Source organism: Pleurodeles waltl, chromosome 4_2, assembly GCF_031143425.1.
Source record: "Pleurodeles waltl isolate 20211129_DDA chromosome 4_2, aPleWal1.hap1.20221129, whole genome shotgun sequence".
Classification (NCBI taxonomy): Eukaryota; Metazoa; Chordata; class Amphibia; order Caudata; family Salamandridae; genus Pleurodeles; species Pleurodeles waltl.
Window position 1 is genome coordinate 397,176,231 of NC_090443.1, and position 21,694 is coordinate 397,197,924.

A 21,694-nucleotide genomic window follows, 5' to 3' on the forward strand; every position below is an offset into this window, starting at 1 on the left:
ATTCATTTCACGTTCATACTACTCTAAAGAGTTTGTCGTTGTCATGGTTTTACAAGTTCCTAATCACTACCACCTCTGCGACTAAGCAGTGTCTGTTCTTAGAGAAGTGGGCCTTTCCTGTTGAGTTCTGGAAGCCCCATTTAATCACAACTGGAACAAATGGACCCCAGCCTTTTTTTTTGTAGTTGCAATTTCTACCTCAAGAATAATACACAAACAAGTGCACACTATAATAACTCAGCACATGTACTTTCCCCTGCAACTGTATGTTTAAATGTCGGAGCTACTACACAATGGTATAAGACCTACTTTATATTCACAAGTAAAAAGGCTTTCATGTGAAAATACAGTTCTCAGCAGATGTTGGGGGACAGAAGTCGTCACTATATTGACTGGGGCCCCAGACAGAGATCGGGGAGCAATTGAGCTTGGCTTGTATGGTCAGCACTGGAGACCATGAAGGGTTTTTGTGTCACAAAGTGTCGTAGGCAGTGATGGCATACAATCTAGAAGACCAGGTCCTCATTATGGCAGAGTACCTGCGGCCTACTGGGAAAGTGGTACACTGGCAGGACGCCCCCTTTCCAATACAATAAGTGTTGGTGCTTGAAATCCATTAAGTTCCTGACTCGTAAAGCAATGAATGAGAGAATGCACATACTGAAAGGGCCTTCTGGGCAGCCTGCCTTTGTGAATAGCTGAAGATCAGTGAGTTCTTAGAACTCTGGTTGTCTAAGTGTGCAGATGAATATGAGCCTCTAAAAACCATAGGCCAGCGGTTCCCAACGTTTTGATTTCTGTGGACCCCCACTCTATCATTACTGGAACCCCCACTGAATCATTATTGGAATCTGGGGACCCCCAACTGAACCATTACTGAAAGCTGAGAACCTAATCTGTTAATATTATTACATTTTCTAAGCAGGGGCGGACCCCCTGAGGAGGTTTCGTGGACCCCCAGGGTTCCCGAACCACAGGTTGGGAACCAGTGACATTGGCACTTCAAGTCAGAAGCTGATTGCTAGTTGGGGTGTATTTTAGTGCGAACAGTGATTGTGCTCCGTCTTAAACTAACAATGAGCTTTCGAGTACAAACATTTTTTTAAATGGTTAAGATTATTTTTTAAGCACATCTTTATTGATTTTATAAATACATCATACCTGTGGAAGTCAATACAATATACTTCAAGTAAGTAGTACTGTTACTTAATAAAATCATTATCCTCATAGAAATAACCAACTTGGTACATTTACCTCCAAAATGCTCATGATTATTGACCAGAAATAATGGCTAAATGTCATTAGTGTCCGCGTACCCCCCAGGTTAAGAACCACTACTTTAGTGAGTAAAGGGCCTGTAGAGAGAAAGTTTATTTGATAGGACTGCAATAATATTTATGGACCTGGTTCACCAGTAGTAAATGTCAGTACCTGCACAGGGTACTGCCTGTTAGCCAGTGACTTCCCTGGACCACAAGAAAAGGCTTCCCAGATCACTGTAGGGCATATGGCACGAGAGGGAGCTTGCAGCACCTTGGGCCATACAGATACAGACTTTGCTCCCTGGATTTTGTCAGTAACTGACACCATACTGATTTGTCCAGAATCACAGGATGTTGAGCCGACCCCGGAACTCAAACATAGTTCCACAGCTCCAAAGTCTGGAGCTCTGGCTATAACGCCACATCCTGTCCTCTACATGACATCCTTTCTGGTTCCTCCTCTCTCCTGCGGTAAACACCCCTCCCCCAACAACCATCCGGTCTGGAGCGTGATATTGCCCTCTGTAGTCACACATTCATCAAGAGCCCTATTGCAAATCCTGGCTTTACCGGATGTACGAGGTAGGTACATTGTCCCTCCCCAGACCGGATGGTGGTTATTCCCTCAGGTAGGGACCTCTCTCTTCTTAATTGTGCAAGGTTCTTAATGGTGACTAGGCCAGACTTTTAGGGATCCGCGGCCTTGAAGAATGGCCTTGACCTATATAGGCAATTGAATTGGGCAGAAACATGTTGGCACAAAGACGATGGTTTGAGCCATTGCACGGTCACTTCATAACATAGCTGTTTTTAGATGCACCAGAGGTTACTGTTATTAAAGGTGAAAACCTGGTTACCTCTAGATACTTTTAATTACTCTGGATCCCCTCCTGTCCAGGAAATACTTTATCTAAGAACTCTTTCCAGTTGTCACGCTTGGAGGTTGAGGCCGGCCTGGTGGTATCATCCTACCAGGGGTGGGGAGACTATGATGATGCATGCCCTAAAACGTGGGTGAGACGTCCACTACCAAAAGGGTGGTCTTTTTTCCACTGCCCTTCTCCAAAGTGGGATCTCTGCAATCTTGCATAGGGAAACCAGGGATATGTACAAAATTTAGTAAAAAGAATTGCTCAGCCACCGCGCCCTATTGTGTTTGTGGTTCTACAATCTAGGGAGTATGTGCGTTAGGTTAACTGCCCCGCTTCATGTATGTGATTAGAGTTAGTAGCGTGAACTCTCCTTCTGAATGCCCTTCCAACCCCAATGCTTCAGATTGCATCTCGAATAATTATTGTGCCCCAATCCTCATTTTGCCCCTCCACTCAGCCCCATTGCCCACCAACCTCTCCATTCTCTCCCTACCGCCCTGTGCACCTATGGAATAGTGGCTCTTATACCAGAGAGATAAGAATTTTCAAATTTAGATATGCACTGTCTGGCATCAGAAATCCTACTGTTTGAGGCATGGTGCCTCAGGACACTCTGCCATATCACAGAAAGTGACGTGTCTGAGTCTCCAATATTGACAGACCAAAGACCGAGCTATATTTTTGTGAAACACGTCTTCTGCCTTGCCACAAAAACACTACACATTTTGTGGTTTGGGATCGGAAATTTTACATTTTTGTGTTGCAAAATTTTCTGTTCCAATAACCTGGGGGATCGTGATCAGGGATAAGTGAAATCTGCAGATTTTTCAAAAGTGATGTGAAATGTACTTGCAGGTATTTCATACAAAAAATTAACACACACATGCACAAGTCAGTGGGATAACAGCAGGAGATTCGTTTGAGGAGAAAATGTCATTTGAGCATGATTTTACTCTCCCTGTGGGATATTTTCTGCTCGAACCAGGGTTCAGCTGGGGAAAATCATATTAAATTTCAGTCTACAAGTTGTGCAAATGAGCAAAATTCACAAAATTTGAAAGTTTTCAAAAAACTTACATTTTGCCTTGACTACTTATAACGCACTACACTAGGGTGGGAGGAGGTGTAGAACCCCTAAAATGGTGGGTTATCATTTGCAGTGATTTAGGAACTACATGTGAAACCGTGCTCACTTTCTAGATTTTAGACACTGCAGGTTTATTTGTTGCATCTTGAAACGTCTATGGATGGTGTGTGCACATTAATGCAAAACAAGACCAAACAAGTCAAACCATGCCTCTGCATTTAAACTTTTCTTTTCTGTCTCTTGCCTGCAGGTCAGGGTCGGGGTCCGCTGTGCAGGTGTAAATTTTGCAGATCAGTTAGTTTGCCAGGGGCAGTACCAGGACCGGTCAGACCCTCCCTTCACTCCTGGTGAGTACAACTCCGGCTCCTCGTCCCCTTGAATATTTCAGAACGGTAAGTCATCGCATCCTCTTGGCAATGGCACCACCTTGTTCGGGCAGTGTTTTTTCATTTCTCTTTTGCTATATCTTGAATTTCTATAGTTTATTGGTGTCAGATTATGTTTTAAAAAGCACATAGTTTTATTCCAACAGGTTAGAATTTGGAGTAAATTACAAAGAGGCGTTGTTATGTTGAGTTATACTTCTTCATATAGCGCCCCATCCGCAGTTCTTATTGCCTTGCAGTGCAGATTACCTGTCATACTTTCTCACTTACATTTCGAGTCCTGGATTTTGTGTTGTGGTAAAGCGGTAGGCAGGGTAAAGCAATTATGTTTATTGTTGAATAAGTCTGTTGCGAGTTTGTTCAGTGTGACTAGAAGTCTAGCTAAGGTGCAGACTGGAGTATTTGGCTCTGTGCATGGTGACAATGTTTTGTGTGTATGTGAATTAGCTGAAGGTACTGGTTGGGGCACTGATGACCCAGTTAAATAATACAGCAGGTGGTTCTGTGTCTTTTATTTAGACCTCTCTTATATGGAGATTGTAAGGGGGATGCTGCTGTTAATTCACACTGATAGATCTGCTTAAGTTGCTTATCTGCGCCATGCTAGGTGTGTTTTAGGGGGTCTTTTTTATTATATTGTGTTGAAGGTATGTGTGAGTGTGCGTGTGCGTGTGCGTGTTTTTTTTACTGGTTAGTGCCGTTGCTACCACGTGGATACCCAGCCGAATAGCATGTCTCTTATGTTTTGTTTGGAGGATTCTACTGCTTAATTATTTTGTAAATCTCATATAAAGGGATACTTTAGGATCGCAATCGACTGTGACCTTCATTTATAATAAGAAGGATTCTACACATTCTTCGCTAAGGCCATTTAAACATTAGAACCAAACTGTCCATTTTAAAATCCTGTTTCTTCACTGCACTTTGTTTCGATGCCCAAATCCTGCTCATTGCTTTTTCCCCTGATAAGACATATGCTTTTACATTAGACTCTGCCTTTGGGTTTCGTTGTCCATTCCCCTCACAATAAATCCATTACTGCATCTGCATTACAACGAATTAAAATCAAGCTAATCTCCATAGGTGTCAACACATTTTTTTTTTTTAGGTTTCTGCACATGACGACTTTTTCCTTTAATGCTGAGAATATAGTTTTGTTCTCGATTTTGTACAGTAATGATTGGCAACAGTTTTACTCCCTTCCTGAATTCTGCTTCTAATCCCTTCCTGAATTATACATAATGAAACATTCATGAAATGTGCTATTCGTGCTTTCATAAATGCGGCATACAAGGGCTGCCCTGAATGATATGTATTTTTGGGTTCCGAAATTTTTCATACTTTACTTTTTGTCCAGCCTCTATTTATTCCTTCAGAACCAAACCAATATCTATCACATCAGGGTCCCCTTCGGACCCTACTCAAGTAAAAATGTCCAGTCTTGCAGCCGACCATTTAGCAGTCTACTAACTACCATATGCAATCTGTGTTTGGGCATTATACAGATTCTTGAAAAATCATTAGTTGCACCTCTGTTCACTACTTTTCCAGTGGGTTGCGATACTTTATCGAATTACCACCCAATCTCCTTGCTTCCGTTGGTGGTTAAAGTTACTGATTCAGTTATTAATTCCCATCTTTCGGCTAATTTAGAAACCCGTGCACATCTGAACCCACTGCAGGTTGGTGTTTGTCAGGGCCATGAGAGTGAATCTGCCCTGGTGGCCACACTAGATTATCTGTATGTATTATTAGAAAGGTAGGACATGCCAATCTGATTTTTTGTTTTTTTGAGATGTTGGCGGGTGTAGACACAGTCTCTAACCTGTCCTCCAAAAAAGAACTTCCCCGGTGTGGATATTGAGACTTGCGCACTCCTGGTTCATATTCGTCTTTTAGAGAAAAGAGAACAGTTAATCTGGCTTCCCCCATTCAGATCAGTCTTCTGCATAATGACCCGAGATATCACACGGGGCTTGACAGAACACTTCTTAGTCCGTATTCTGGCTTGCTAGCACATCTCATTAGGAAGCATGCATTTTCCTTTTTTATCTACTCAGATGACACTCAGCTGATGTTCAGTGTTCAGCCTCACTCTGTCTTGTGTTTTCTGTGTTAGTTAGTATTTTGATCACTTATGACTCCCACAGCGTTTCAAAGGGTCTCTGCAGGATGGCGCTTCCTCACTGTTCAACTAATGGTAACAGAGGCGACCCCCACCAATGCCTAACTATATTACTGTGGTTCACCACCAGGTCCACATTGGATACCAGTTGCTTGTATCTGGTATCTGTTTCCTCTTCCCAAATACCCAGAACATGCAGTGTGCCATTCAGGTTTAATTGTAGGGCAGTAGCTTCTGCCAGACTTTTCTACACCTTCTCCCATTAGTTCCCAATTCCAAGGCAATACCAAATGGTATGTATGGATGTGCCCACCTAACTATGCTCTCTAAGACAGTCGCTATTGTCAGCGTGTCAACTTTTCATAATGAGCTGTCATTAACTCTCTAGTGTAGTATACTATAAGGAGTATCTTTAATTGTACCAGGCGGAATCCTGCCTTGATGGCAACTTATTTGGTTCGATTCTTGGTGATATCTATTGTTAGATCCACCACCAGCTCCTGTTGAGTTTGCCCACAAGCTAGGTATAATATTTGATAATAAACTTTCCCTTGATACCTAAATTACCAAACTTTCAACTTTTCCATTTTGTTTTAGTCCTCTGCGCGATTCTTTCTGTACTCCCTGCTTCTTGTTGCAAAATAACTGATCAAGCACTTATTTCTTCGAAGCTAGATTACGGAAACATTATGTACCTTGGCCATGTCAATTTAATGCTGAAATGTATGCAGCTATTAGAGAGTATGAGTGCTTGATTGATCTTGGGAATATACCATCACAGTCACATCTTGAGAATAGGGAACCAGTGGAGAGCGGCTAGATGTCCTTAGTTCATTGTTTTCAGAACATTACATATCTATCATAAGACTCTTTCCAATTCTGCCCCTGCATTCTTTAGATTTCACTTTTATAATTTTCTTTCTACTCGCCTCCTATGATCTACGGCCAGTAACTGCTTACATCTTCCTCGAATTAGAAGGGCCAGGCTGTGAGGAACATCATTTTCATTTTTAAAAGCCAAGCATCGATTAGCCAGACTGCAGCAATTATAGCAAACCCTGACCATCCTTCCAAGCACTAGGATGCCACAGTGAATATGCTGTTGCACTTAATCAAGTTTATTGATTGGCTCATTCTTTCATAAATTTTAATTGGCAAAACTCACACCATCTTGTAAAGGCATGGTATGCATGGCTGTTCTTCTGAACTGTGAATCTGAAGTTATTTTTATTTCCTAACTAATCTAATGTCAGTCTTATGAATCAGCCCCTTTATCTACAGTATTTCTGCTCCAGAGTCCGCAATAACCATAGCCACTCACATTACTTAATGTCTGTGTCTCCAAGTACAATATGTGCTCTTTAGCCCCCTGCCGTCCTGCCCTGACCCGCTACTCAGTAGTAGTACAGTTCGAAACACTGGGGTCCCAGTCACCCTGGCTTTCATCAGTCTGTGTACCCCTCGCCCTCATTTACTGTCCTCTTGGCCAGCCTTATCTTTCTTCTTAATTATTTGCAGTATCTTGCTCTGAACCTCCCAATGGCCAGTGACATCACTCACTGCCATCTATGAAATCCACCTGAATTTCTGTGTTAAAATTGTCTTCTAGAACCTTATGCAGAGTGCAAACCAAGGTTATCTACTACTGATGCCATTGGAAGTCCTCACATATGGTTTTAACGTGCATTACAGGAGGCAGAGAGGCAAGAGGGATCAAACACCAACACAGAAAAATTTAATTAGGTGATATAGTAAAGTCCTGTGACTAAGAGCTTTATTTAGAGTTTGGCAGATGGTATACTCCGTCAAAATGTGACAGATATCCTGTCCGCGTATTGCAAGTGCCATACGATGCACATGTAATACTGCCGGCAGGATATCATCCACGTTTGTGATAGAGTTGTACGTCTGACAAACACAAAATAAAGCCCTAAGAGTTCTGGTATGGAAGAGCTGAGCCAAATTTCCTATGAGTTCATTGGCTTATGCGCTACCCTGAGTATCGTTGCCTACCAGTCTGACTGACGCCTGCCTCTAGATCAGGGACGTCTGATCTCATCTTCTCTGAGATCGGGTTTAATATATTCTGCACGTTTCCCTTCACATAAAGTCTCTATTTTTGCAGTACTCGCTCTGCCTTACATTTTAGGGGCCAATAATATTTTTCAGGTTTTCAGTGTTAGTGTTCCATCACTCATGCCTTTGTGCTCCCCAAAATGTAAGGTAACCCCTTCGCTGGTAGGCCTCAACCACCCTCCCCCAACCCCCACCCCTCACCATTGTGCTAAGCCTTTTTTTAACATTTGGGGTAGTTCACGCTTAGGCCTTCATAATGCTGTGTCCACAAAAGCTATTGCACCAAATTTCCATCCTTTTTTTCAAACATCCAAAGCATTCTAAAGGTACGCAGTTTATCAATTGCCATGGAGGGAATCGAGAAATTTAGCTAAAATATATCTACTTTTGTTTTTAGAAAAATGCGAAAAAGGCGCAGCCGAAGACTCTGTCATTTTTTGTTGTTGTAAATAGCAACAACTAAAGGTTTGCGTTGCCAGAATCACCATCTTCACAGCTTTCAGGAACAAGCAGACTTAATTCAGAAAACCACATTTCCTAATACAACTTTGACATTTACCTGGGAGGTAGCCCTTTTTCCCTATTTTTTGTGCTTTCAACCTTCTTCTGATTTGTGGTAGAATCGAGTGTGAAACCCATTGCGGATCCCGGAAAGCGATACATTTCTGAAAACTAGACAACATTTTGAATTCAGCAAGGGATTTTTTTCTATAGATCCTTCAAGGTTTTCCCAAAGAAACCAAGTGTTGAAATAAAAACATATTGGAAATTAGTTGGAAAAAACGGCCATTTGTGCTATTTCATTTGTACCTTCTCATCACAATGGCTGATTCACAAAAGCTATATACCATTACATCTGATAGACTCTTCTGGTTGTGTGTATATATAGGGTTTGTGGGTTTTTCAGGAACTCGAGGTACCCAGAGCCAATAATTGAAGTGCATCTTGCAATAGTTTTTCATTATGTACCGGCCATAGAGCAATTCATATGGTAAAATATAAATAGTGAAAAATAGGTATCAAAGAAACCTATGTATTTCGGAAATGGGTACAAAATATGAAGCTTAGAGGCAGGTGTTGTTTGCACATCTCTGAATTTGTGGTTACCCATACTAGCATGTGCATTAGAGAGCATTTCTCAAAATTACTTCTTTCTTACACATTGTCTTACATTTGGAAGGTGCAAATGCAGAGAAATAAAAGTTTTGAAATGGAATGGGCGACCACCTGCTTTCTAGAATTTGTAGGGTATGTGAACAGTGAATTTGTGTCCCCTGTTTTGTTGAGAGAAACTGAGGTGAGTTTTATAATTGGGCCCCTTTTCTCTGAGGGGCACAAAACGCATGTACGTTTTGCACACACATAAAAATTGCCTTGTGTGACCTATTTATATCTTTAGGAATGGAGTTCTCTGGCCGCGTATTGGAAATTGGCCCGAAAGTGACAGCAGTGCACAAGGTAAGCAGCTTAGGACTTGCAAAGACTAAGTATTTGGCAGATCCCCTCTTTTTCTCCTTATGGGTGTTCTCTCAGTTGGTGCCTCACCCCCCTTCCCAGTCTGCTCTCCAGAAGCAGAAGAACCGTTTTCCACACTGAACTATCTTTTTGGATCTGAAATGCTAGCTTGTCTAGGAAGACTACACCATCCACACAGCTCCCTCCTTACTTATTCCCCTTTCTTACAGCATTTTTCCTCCTCCTTGTTGTCCTTTTACATGTCAACTGCTTCCTTCAGGGCTTTGAGGCAACCTTAGGCTGGCAAAGTACTTACTGTGTTAAAAAAGGCTCAAGGTCCTTGTCAGGAGGGTGCTGCAGCTCGCACCACCCATAGCACGTGCCAGTGCTGCCAGTAACAGTACCAACATAACTACTGATCATTAGAACATTGGAATGCTGGAAGCTCCATTGAAAACAATGGAGTGTTGCAGGCTTTTACTGGCCGGTAAAAGCCTGCAGCGCCAACATTCCAATGTTCGCTTTGTTCACAGCAGCAGCTGTGAACAAAACCTCACGGAGCCCGAGGGGATTTTAATCCCCTCTGGCTCCATGAGCAATTTGTTTTTTTAAATAGAACATTCTGCCCTGAGTGGCAGAATGTTCTAATAGCCTTAGAACCCTCCGTAGCGGGCTCTACCGGCTATTAAAGGCCCTTTCCCTTGTTAAATGCCCTCGCCTTCGGCTCGGGCATTTAACGCGGGGAGCGGGCCTTTAATAGCCGGTAGAGCCCGCTACGGCGGGTTCTAAGGCTATATTATACTCCTACAGGCATGACCGGTCAGTCTGTTCTAGGCCACCCAAAGCTATAAGAATGGCAGGGCTGCAGGTATTATCCATTTTTAATGTATATTAAATTTAGTAAACAGCTGTTGTGCTCATCTCTAAATTAGACAGAAGAGCTACCATGTGGCAGGCTGGCATAAGTGTTGGTGTTGACAGTGAGCACCTTAAATCAGTCACCTCAAACTAAACACTGAGCTGGCATAAAATGCAATCCAAGTAAGCAACTTTACATAGCGTGGTAGGTCAGTGGAAAAATAAATGTGAACCTTTGTTAATACAGGCGCATTGGGTTATAGTCCAGCCACATCATTCAAATAGTATGTAATGCATTTCCGTTTCGGGCATATATTAACACCTCTGTTTTTTTACATGATCCTTTATTTCTATTAGTTTCATTCAATAACCTCAGTTGATCCTTCAGAAGCAATACAACCCCACAATATTTGGTAACACAATCAAGCTCACAGCACTGAGTTGAGTTACAACAAACAATCAAATTGTTAGGGCTGTCGGTGCAGAGGGAACCATAGGAGTGTTGTATGCTTGCTTTGGCCCACCCACCTCTGACTTCTGGTGGTGTTTTGAGTATCATGGAGCAGTCTTGTGGAAGTCCTGTTCTTTGTGCGCTGCAGCAGCTGTGGCAGGAAAATTCACAATCACAGCTCAGAATCTTCCAGAATGATACCAAGAAGAAAGGTGGGACAGCTTGAGACAGCTGCCCAATACCCCAAGCTGCTCATGTGACTTGGGGTGTCTACAGTCACCAAATAAAGCCAGTGAGGGTATAGCGGACAACTACAATTTGTACTGTGTCACTGTGATCGAGTAAGGTGATGGGGGTCCTGGTTTGTGTGTAGCAACCCCCATTCTCTCCACACAATTGATTAAGTTAAGATTGTCCTGTCTACATCGTGCCTTGGTTTGGTGACTTCCGCGCTGAGGGATGGAAAGCTGGAAGCCACCATCTCAATCTGGTGGCTTCCTCACTGCACTGTGCCACTTCTCGGCCTTCCATCAGCGCCACATTCCTTGAAAGCATGTGCTTGCTTTCTTCTCCTTGAATTCCACCAAGGCCGGTAACCCACACCAAGGTTTTACAAAATGTTAAAATTCAGCAATTCTAATATCCTCTTTTATTCTTGGTATTGGCAAATCGGTTCCATATGATGCACCTTTGGATCCCCTTGATTGTTTTCTTTTGTTTTTAATTATTCCTTCTTTATCTGTGTCCTTTCTGAAGTTTTAGTTTAGTTTTCTCTGTGGCACTGTGCAGTTGAGGCCGCAGCCCGCTTCACTTTTTCTTTGAGCTGATGACTAGTGTGATGTTGAAGTGTGAACAGAACCCTGGGGGAACATGAAGTTTATCCGCTTGTCCTTTGCTCCGTCTGAAATGATTGACACCCTATAACGCTATGTCAGTCATACAGCCTCCCGGTGTCTATGCCCCCTCTACGTTTCAGCCCAGCTTTGGGGTCTAGAGAAGGGGTTTGGTCATGGAAAAAATGTTTTCCCTGTGGAGAAAATAATGTGCTGTTTCACCAAAGCACAGTCTTTCCCTGATGTGGAATTGTGCTATATGTACGATTCCGCATTGAGGAAATGCCTATCAACATAAATCATGTGGCTTTTCCAAGAGTACAACTATAAGCGGGCAACTCTGGTTACTGTAAGGGACATTTGTATGTTTTGTGAATAGCCACAAGTCTTGAACCTTTACCTTTGCAAGGGTGTACGTGCACTGGTGCAGATTTAGGACCTTTCTCTGTGACTCGGATCCAAACCTTTCATTTATGCCTCAGTTGGTTTTAGACAAGATACCACTTGTTTTTAACCAGACTAACTCTCCTGGAACATAGTAACAAAAATAAAAAATTAGTTAGATATTTTTTAATTAAAATTGAACATGTCAAATGGATATCTATTGGGTGTACTCAGGCCGCACCCAAGTCCATCATTTTCTTTTCCACCATGCTTCGTCAGACTGGACCCAGCCATATGCAAGTAAGTCATGGTTCTGCTCTAATTTGTATAGCCCTACCCAAACTTCCAGGCCATGTCCTCTCTGAACCAGAACACAACAATTCCAGACTGATTTTAGCCTATTTGAGCCTCTTCAGTAGGATACAGCTTAGTTCCAGTGTCACATTGAAACCAGGAGCCATGTCTGGACATTCCTGTTGCATATACGGTGTTGCACTGAGGAGAGCAAAAAAGTGAAGGATAAAATGCTTGATTAAATGTCAGCCACTGGTAACTACTCCAGCCACACTCCAGTCCATTGTTTTCTTGCTTACCATGGCATCTCAGATCGGAACCAGCCATATGCAAATCAGCCTTGGTACTGCTCTAGGGGGCTGGCATTCACCTGGCAGTCTGTCTACAATGGCAGTTTGGGCTAAAGTCTATGGACTGAAATACGTCCCAAGTGATGACTAGTGCCTGTCATCACAGGGGACTCCATATCCCACCCTGCACCATACTGTGGACTGATCAGCGCGAGGAGGAGGGGATACTCGCACCTGCCTGACGCTGCGCAGCCCTTTAAAAAGTGGCGCTTTGCTCCTGCGGTGCAGGACACCTGTCACCAGAGGGGATTCCATATTTTACCCTGCACAATATTGTGGCCTGATCAGCGCAAGGAGAAGGGGTTACTCGCACCTGTCCGACACGTGCAGCTCTTTGCTCCTGCGGCACAGGATGAGAGCAGGCCCATGTGCTCCACTCTGCGGTCGCTCGAGGCTGGGCTGGGCCACCCCCCTTTCATCTTGTCCACCAGAGGAACTCCTGCAGTAAGAATTTTTCGTAGGGGGCTGTCATACCAATGGTTGTTCTTTCAATCAGGCTATATTTATAAAGCGTGGCTTATCACCCCTAAGGGTATCCAGGTGCTGGGCTGAGGTTCTCAGTCGAAGCACCAGGTCTTGAATCCCTTCCAGACGTCTGCCAGTGATGGTGATGTTCGAAGGTTGAGGGTAAGGGCGTTTCAGGATTCAATGACGAAGTTGAAGAAGGATCGACCTCCGGCACAGCAGGGGCTGATGCGCGGTCTTTGTGTGAGGGTGACTTGAGTGGAGGTTTCTGGATGGTTGGTGGAAATTCAGGCGGTGGTTCATGTATACAGGTCCTTCCTTGGTCATGGAGGCTTTGTAGGTGTGGGTCAGGAGCTTGAAGTGGTATCTCTTCTGGGTGGGGAGCCAATGGAGGTCCCTCAGGTGCTGGAAGATGTTGTCCTTTTGAGCAGGTTGAGGATCAGTCTGGGGGCTGCGTTCTAAATCGTCTGGAGTCTTCTCATGAGTTCTCTGGAGGTATCTACATAGAGGGCATTGCCATAGTCCAGCCTGCTGGTGATGAGGGTCTGTGTCACTGTTTTCTTGGTGCTGGAGGGTAGCCACTTGAAGATTTTGCAGAGTGAGTGGAAGCAGGCAGAGGTGACAATGTTGACTTGTCATTTCATGGAGAGTAGGCTGTCAAGGATGATGCTGAGTTTGCGGGTGTGATCTTTTGGAGTGGGTGTGGGACAGAGTTCCGATGGCCACCAGGAGTCATTCCAGACTGAGGTGTGTCTGACGAAAATCAGCACTTCGGTTTTGTCAGTGTTGAGTTTTAGGCAGTTGTCTCTCATCCAGGCAGAGACATTCTTGATGCAGTTGTGAAAGTTGTTTTTTATTGTAGTGGGGTCCGCCAACAGTGAGAGGACGAGCTGGGTGTCATCAGAATAAGAGATGATATTGATGTTGTGGGTTCTGTCGATGTCTGCTAGTGGTATCATGAAGATGTTGAAGAGGGCAGGACTGATAGATCAGCCTTTCGGGATGCCACAGATGGTGTGCTTGGGCTGTGAGGTGAAGGGACAGACTAATCCTCTGTGGGGGTCCCATGAGGAAGGATGCCATCCATCTGAGAGTGTTACTCGAATGTGGATTTACCTTAAATAAATGAAAGATAAAAGGCACCTGGCAAAGGTGCAATAAAACAATTGAGCATATTCTTTAAAAAAAAGAATCTGGGCCTAGTCACAAGGCCATAAATCTAACCATCTGATAAAGTGTTCAGGTTGGTCTCAACCTTGCGTGGACATAGTGTGGGCCAGGATGTAACATGTCCAGTTGTCCAGCATGGGGAGCGTGTGATCACTGTGTGTGGTGTGTTCTGATTGGCAGTGTGTTCCTAACCTCATGTGGCATGTAACATTACGGTATTTTGGGAAGGAGTAGCCCTCCGTCTAAATGTGTTTTATTGTGGGCCATTTTTGTAGGACCTTTGTGGTGTTGCTGCCTGTATTGGGGAATCGATCTGGGTCTTTCCTCTTTGGCGCATTTGTTTATGGGCTACTTGTCACCCCACGTGTAATCTGTCAATCAGTTGCTTCCTACCTAGGTCGCAGGGCCTGCTTGACCACGTACTTCTGGCTCCGGGTTGACTGGGAGGTCATTGCGGGTGGAATCGACAATAGCAAAACTAGTTCATTGTTATGCTGGCACATGTCATGGTGTACATTGACATTGCTTTTATATCTATCAACAAGAGCATTGTCCTTGATACCGATCTGGTTCAGTCTGTTGATGAGTGTGTGGTGGGAGATGGTGTTGAAAACAGTAGAGAGGTCTAGAAGGATCAGGGCGGCTGCTTCTTCTCTGTCAAGTAGGGTATGGATGTTGTCCATCGCTGTAATCAGGGCTGTCTCTGTGCTGTGGTTGCCTCTGAATTCAGATTGGGAGGGGTCTAGAAGGTTGTTTCTCTCCAGGTGTTTGGTGAGTTGGAGGTTGATGGCCTTCTCCAGGACTTTGGCGGGGAACAGGAGCATTGAAATGGGACAACAGTTCTGTAGGTCATTGGGGTCTGTGGAGGGTTTCTTTAGGAGGGTGTCAGACCTCTGAGTGTTTCTAGGCATCGAGGAATGTGACTGTGGAGATGGAAGAGTTAAGGATGGTGGTGATCTGGTCACTTTTGAGGTTGAAGAGTTGATGGGAGCATGGTTCGCTGGGTGCACCTCAGTGGATGGTATTCATTAAGGCCTTGGTGTTCATTGTTCCTTCGTCTAGTTGGGGCTGGCCTCGATGCGGTGTGTAAGGGTGCTCTTTTTCATGGTTTTAAGTAGGTGGTCATATTTGTTGAGGGCGGACTTGAGGATGGCTTTAATCACTGTCCTTTTTGCTGGAGCACCATTTTCTTTCAAGTTGTTTGCATCTGCATTTCACTGCACTGACTTCTGGGGTGTACCAGCTGGCATGTTTAGTGGGCCCGTGCGTTTGAGCTGGTTTGGTAGGGGCGACTTAGTCAAACGGTGGAGGTGATCCAAGCATTGAAGTTCTCTACTGCCTGGTCTGGGTTGGTAGCGGCATCGGGTTGGGTGAGGCTGAGTGCATTGGCCCATTAGTGCTGAGTGACTTTGTCAAGTTTTCCTGCTTCCCTGCCACAATACAAGTGATTATGGGCAAAAGGAAAATGCTAGGAGCAGGAGGCCTTAAGGCCATCCCATCAGCAATAACAAATACACCCTCTTTCACAAATTACCTATATTCCGTTAGGAGGGCTTTAAACTCGGAAATTACGCTGGTAGAGGAAGAAATTGAAGCAGTAAGGTGACACACTCTGTCCTTATGTATTGCCTCACAGCCACCAATACAGCAGTGACTCCCTGGACACTAGCTCAGAAGTGGTGGGGCAGCTAGTGAGAGAACATGTATAAGTAATGGTGTAAGTTCTGATGCCCTCAAGGAAGGCAGAGAACCCCTGGTTTGTGTCATTTCTGATGGGCCTTGTGAGGGGATGGACTCTGTTGCGGATCCATCAACAGTTGTTATTGATTCCCCTCCCCCTTTCAGTCGGACTCTCCACTTTCCAGCAGATACCACCGAAAAGGAAACTCAAGCACCAGTCCTCGGAAATGGGTGGGATTAGAGACCTTCCACCCAACAATGAGCTCGAGAAGAAACCCCCACCTCTCCTGTAGTGGCTCATTTAGGCGCACCGATAAAAGCCCACAGTGATGACTTATTCATCAGACTGGAATCATTGGTGATATCTTTTAGAGGACCTATCAGCAAAAATCAAATAGGGGCTTGAGAAAATTGCAGCCTCTTGTGGCCAGTTACCACTTAACCAGTTGAGAAAGACTAACATGGAGAACAACCTACCGGATCCAGGCACTCGTGCAATCCCTTTGTCTGGGGTCCTAACCGTTCAGCCCCCTCCTGGACTTTCTCAGTGCCCGCCTACATCAATGGCAGCCACTCAATGTGTTTCTGAAGCTTCTAGCATTAATTCCATGGGGACATTAACATCAATAGCCCCAGAAAGAGAAGTCCTTCTTGAAGCTGCAGGGGAATTTCCTGACCAGGATATATTGACTGATAGGCCAATATATAATTGTTCGCACCAGGTACATTTACATCTTCCTCCTGAATCAACAGTTTGTTATTATCTTTGATCGTGTTCCTATCTTAAATACAGGAAAGAAATAAACAGAGGAGGACTTGAAACATAAAACCATGCACTGGTTTAGATCCAACGCTGGCTGTGTATGGAGTGTCTTTCACATGAGATTTTGACAGTGAGAATAGTGTCGGGTGTTGGCCATGGATCAAAAACGTTAAATGGTGAGTATGTAGCGGTAAACTTCAGACTACCTTGGGTGGTTTAGTAACTGCACTGAGACACCTGGCTGATTCTCCCTGTCGAGTTAGAGTGTTTCCCCTGGTATACTTATATAGACCCTAAGGTCCTCATATGGAGGGACATTTTCAAATCACAAGGAACTTGGTACCTCTGCAATCTGTCCGCAGCCCCCCCGCCCGTTACCACTTAGTAACCACTTCTCTGTCTTAAACAATCTTGAAGAGAACAACGTGGCATATGCGCATTTGGGTCCCACACCAAAACTCATAGTCTTTGATTCTTCTACGGACTATGTGGGGGCCCCCGCTTTTTAAGAGAATTCAGGTTAATGTGCGAGTACTGCTTCACTTCTACTGTGTTGTCCTGGAATATCGCAGGGATTTATTAGAAGCTTGCGAATGAGGATTATTTGGGCTTCTTTATAGACTTTGAGTTGATTTGTCTCCAAGAGACTGGGGCTCTGGAGGATTTTTACATGAATGGGTATTGCGCTTACTTCAACCCTGTTGTTTCTGCCACCTCGGGGGAGCGGTGGGGGTTGGATCGGTTGCTATGGGTGGTTTGGCTGTCCTGATCTCTTTAAAATGTACTAAGGCAAATGTCAAACATCTGATCGCTTCCCCTTGGTATAAATTGTTACTGCTGTCCGACTTGGGCACCATAGACCTCTTGATTGTGAAATCCTGCCACAATTTATTTGATCAGCGAAATGCAAAAGTTGCAATTATGTTGAATGATGTGATTGCAAAGATAAACACTACTAGTCACCCGTATGTTGTGGGTTGGTGACTTTAATAGTTCAACCTGTGACTTTAGCAATTCAAGAGTTTGTGGTGTGGAAAATAAGGAAGGATAGGCGTTGTCATACTTTAGGCATTCCCATTATTGGTATTGTAGGAAGTTGGCTCTGTATGCACTATTTCAAAGTAAGGAATAGTATGCACAGAGTCCAAGGGTTCCCCTTAGAGGTAAGATAGTGGCAAAAAGCGATAATACTAATGCTCTATTTTGTGGTAGTGTGGTCGAGCAGTAGGCTTATCAAAGGAGCATTTGTTGTACACACACAGGCAATAAATGAGGAACACACAGTCGGAGACAATTCCAGGTCAATAGGTTTTTGTATAGAAAAATATATTTTCTTAGTTTATTTTAAGAACCACAGGTTCAAATTTTACATGTAATACTTTAAATGAAAGGTATTGCAGGTAGGTACTTTAGGAACTTTGAATAATCAAAATAGCATACACAGTTTTCAAGTAAATCACATATAGCTATTTTAAAACTAGACACAGTGCAATTTTCACAGTTCCTAGGGGGAGTAAGAGTTTGTTAGTTCTTGCAGGTAAGTAAACCACCTACGGGGTTCAAGTTTGGGTCCAAGGTAGCCCACCGTTGGGGGTTCAGAGAAACCCCAAAGTTACCACATCAGCAGCTCAGGGCCGATCAGGTGCAGAGTTCAAAGTGGTGCCCAAAACACATAGGCTTCAATGGAGAAGGGGGTGCCCCGGTTCCAGTCTGCCAGCAGGTAAGTACCCGCGTCTTCGGAGGGCAGACCAGGGGGGTTTTGTAGGGCACCGGGGGGGGGACACAAGTTAGCACAGAAAGGACACCCTCAGCAGCACGGGTGCGGCCGGGTGCAGTGTGCAAACACACGTCGGGTTTCCAATGGAAATCAATGGGAGACTAAGGGGTCTCTTCAGCGATGCAGGCAAGGGGGGGGGGGGCTCCTCGGGGTAGCCACCACCTGGGCAAGGGAGAGGGCCTCCTGGGGGTCACTCCTGCACTGGAGTTCCGATCTTTCAGGTCCTGGGGGCTGCCGGTGCAGAGTCTTTTCCAGGCGTCGGGATCTGGGAGTCAGGCAGTCGCGGTCAGGGGGAGCCTCGGGATTCCCTCTGCAGACGTCGCTGCGGGGGCCCAGGGGGGGCAACTCTGGCTACTCATGGTCTCGTAGTCGCCGGGGAGTCCTCCCTGAAGTGTTGTTTCTCCACAAGTCGAGCCGGGGGCGTCAGGTGCAGAGTAGCAAGTCTCACGCTTCCGGCGGGAAACGCAGTTGTTTTAAAGTTGCTCCTTTGGAAACAAAGTTGCAGTCTTTGGTGAACAGAGCCGCTGTCCTCTGGAGTTTCTTGGTCCTTCTAGAGCAGGGCAGTCCTCTGAGGATTCAGAGGTCGCTGGTCCCTGGAGAGGGCGTCGCTGGAGCAGTGTCTTTAGAAGGGGGGAGACAGGCCAGAGCTGGGGCCAAAGCAGTTGGTGTCTCCGTCTTCTCTGCAGGGTTTTTCAGCTTAGCAGTCCTCGTCTTCTTAGGTTGCAGGAATCTGAGTTCCTAGGTTCAGGGGAGCCCTTAAATACTAAATTTAAGGGCGTGTTTAGGTCTGGGGGGTTAGTAGCCAATGGCTACTAGCTCTCAGGGTAGGTACACCCTCTTTGTGCCTCCTCCCAAGGGGAGGGGGTCACATTCCTATCCCTATTGGGGGAATCCTCCATCTGCAAGATGGAGGATTTCTAAAAGTCAGAGTCACCTCGGCTCAGGACACCTTAGGGGCTGTCCTGACTGGCCAGTGACTCCTCCTTGTTTTTCTCATTATCTCCTCCGGCCTTGCCGCCAAAAGTGGGGCCGTGGCCGGAGGGGGCGGGCAACTCCACTAGCTGGAGTGCCCTGTGGTGCTGTAACAAAGGGGGTGAGCCTTTGAGGCTCACCGCCAGGTGTTACAGTTCCTGCAGGGGGAGGTGTGAAGCACCTCCACCCAGTACAGGCTTTGTTACTAGCCACAGAGTGACAAAGGCACTCTCCCCATGTGGCCAGCAACATGTCTGGTGTGTGGCAGGCTGCTTGAACTAGTCAGCCTACACAGATAGTCGGTTTAGGTTTCAGGGGGCACCTCTAAGGTGCCCTCTGGGGTGTATGTTACAATTAAATGTACACTGGCATCAGTGTGCATTTATTGTGCTGAGAAGTTTGATACCAAACTTCCCAGTTTTCAGTGTAGCCATTATGGTGCTGTGGAGTTCGTGTATGACAGACTCCCAGACCATATACTCTTATGGCTACCCTGCACTTACAATGTCTAAGGTTTTGCTTAGACACTGTAGGGGCACAGTGCTCATGCACTGGTGCCCTCACCTATGGTATAGTGCACCCTGCCTTAGGGCTGTAAGGCCTGCTAGAGGGGTGACTTATCTATACTGCATAGGCAGTGTGAGGTTGGCATGGCACCCTGAGGGGAGTGCCATGTCGACTTACTCGTTTTGTCCTCACCAGCACACACAAGCTGGCAAGCAGTGTGTCTGTGATGAGTGAGGGGTCCCCAGGGTGGCATAAGATATGCTGCAGCCCTTAGAGACCTTCCCTGGCATCAGGGCCATTGGTACCAGGAGTACCAGTTACAAGGGACTTGCCTGGATGCCAGGGTGTGCCAATTGTGAAAACAAAAGTACAGGTTAGGGAAAGAACACTGGTGCTGTGGCCTGGTTAGCAGGCCTCAGCACACTTTCAAATCAAAACTTAGCATCAGCAAAGGCAAAAAGTCAGGGGGTAACCATGCCAAGGAGGCATTTCCTTACAGGTATGCTTTGACAACATTTTAATTTCAAATGATTTAGGGCCATATGTACGAACACCTTTTCCAATAGACACAGAATGGGTAAAAACCTTTGCTACATCTGGCCCTTAGTCTTTTTGTTCGAGTGTGTGAAAGTTACCTGCATTTACTACCTAACTTTCACAGGAGGGAACAAGTCTAGCACCATAGATTTTATGTTAATTACTAATGATTATAATTGTTTAGTAACTGATTTAAGGTAGCCCCAAACTGTGCTATAGGCCAATTTCTTTAATTTAATCTATTGCTAAGATTTTGGGTAGGGTCCTCCTGGCAGGACTGCAAGGCTGGGCTAGCACAAACAATATACACTTGAAGGCCCAGTATGGCTTTAGACAGGGAATGGGAACGGGTGAGCAGTGCCTTAATCTGTTGCTCATTGTTGGTAAGTACACCAAGTCCATAAAGGGCTCTTTACGCTTAGCCTTCATGGACTTGCTGTGTGATTTTGACACTATCAACATCTGTTAATTGTGAGACATGCTGGGCGCAAGGAGAAGGGGTTACTCGCACCTGTCCGACACGTGCAGCTCTTTGCTCCTGCGGCACAGGATGAGAGCAGGCCCATGTGCACCACTCTGCGGTCGCTCGAGGCTGGGCTGGGCCACCCCCCTTTCATCTTGTCCACCAGAGGAACTCCTGCAGTAAGAATTTTTCGTAGGGGGCTGTCAGACCAATGGTTGTTCTTTCAATCAGGCTATATTTATAAAGCGTGGCTTATCACCCCTAAGGGTATCCAGGTGCTGGGCTGAGGTTCTCAGTCGAAGCACCAGGTCTTGAATCCCTTCCAGACGTCTGCCAGTGATGGTGATGTTCGAAGGTTGAGGGTAAGGGCGTTTCAGGATTCAATGACGAAGTTGAAGAAGGATCGACCTCCGGCGCAGCAGGGGCTGATGCGCGATCTTTGTGTGAGGGTGACTTCAGTGGAGGTTTCTGGATGGTTGGTGGAACAATGGGCTCGAGAAGAAACCCCCACCTCTCCTGTAGTGGCTCAATTAGGCGCACCGATAAAAGCCCACAGTGATGACTTATTCATCAGACTGGAATCATTGGTGATATCTTTAAGAGGACCTATCAGCAAAAATCAAATAGGGGCTTGAGAAAATTGCAGCCTCTTGTGGCCAGTTACCACTTAACCAGTTGAGAAAGACTAACATGGAGAACAACCTACCGGATCCAGGCACTCATGCAATCCCTTTGTCTGGGGTCCTATCCGTTCAGCCCCCTCCTGGACTTTCTCAGTGCCCGCCTACATCAATGGCAGCCACTCAATGTGTTTCTGAAGCTTCTAGCATTAATTCCATGGGGACATTAACATCAATAGCCCCAGAAAGAGAAGTCCTTCTTGAAGCTGCAGGGGAATTTCCTGACCAGGATATATTGACTGATAGG

The 21,694-nt window shown here is 45.3% G+C and overlaps 1 protein-coding gene across 1 annotated transcript in view; it reads left to right on the forward strand.

The window, feature by feature from the left end:
• LOC138292786 (quinone oxidoreductase-like protein 2) overlaps positions 1-21,694 on the forward strand; it is a 194,311-nt gene that overhangs the window by 60,306 nt on the left and 112,311 nt on the right. The window contains exons 3-4 of the mRNA XM_069231558.1: positions 3,472-3,568; positions 9,208-9,266. Of these exons, the coding sequence (XP_069087659.1) occupies positions 3,472-3,568; positions 9,208-9,266 (156 nt within the window). The remainder of the gene's footprint in view (positions 1-3,471; positions 3,569-9,207; positions 9,267-21,694) is intronic.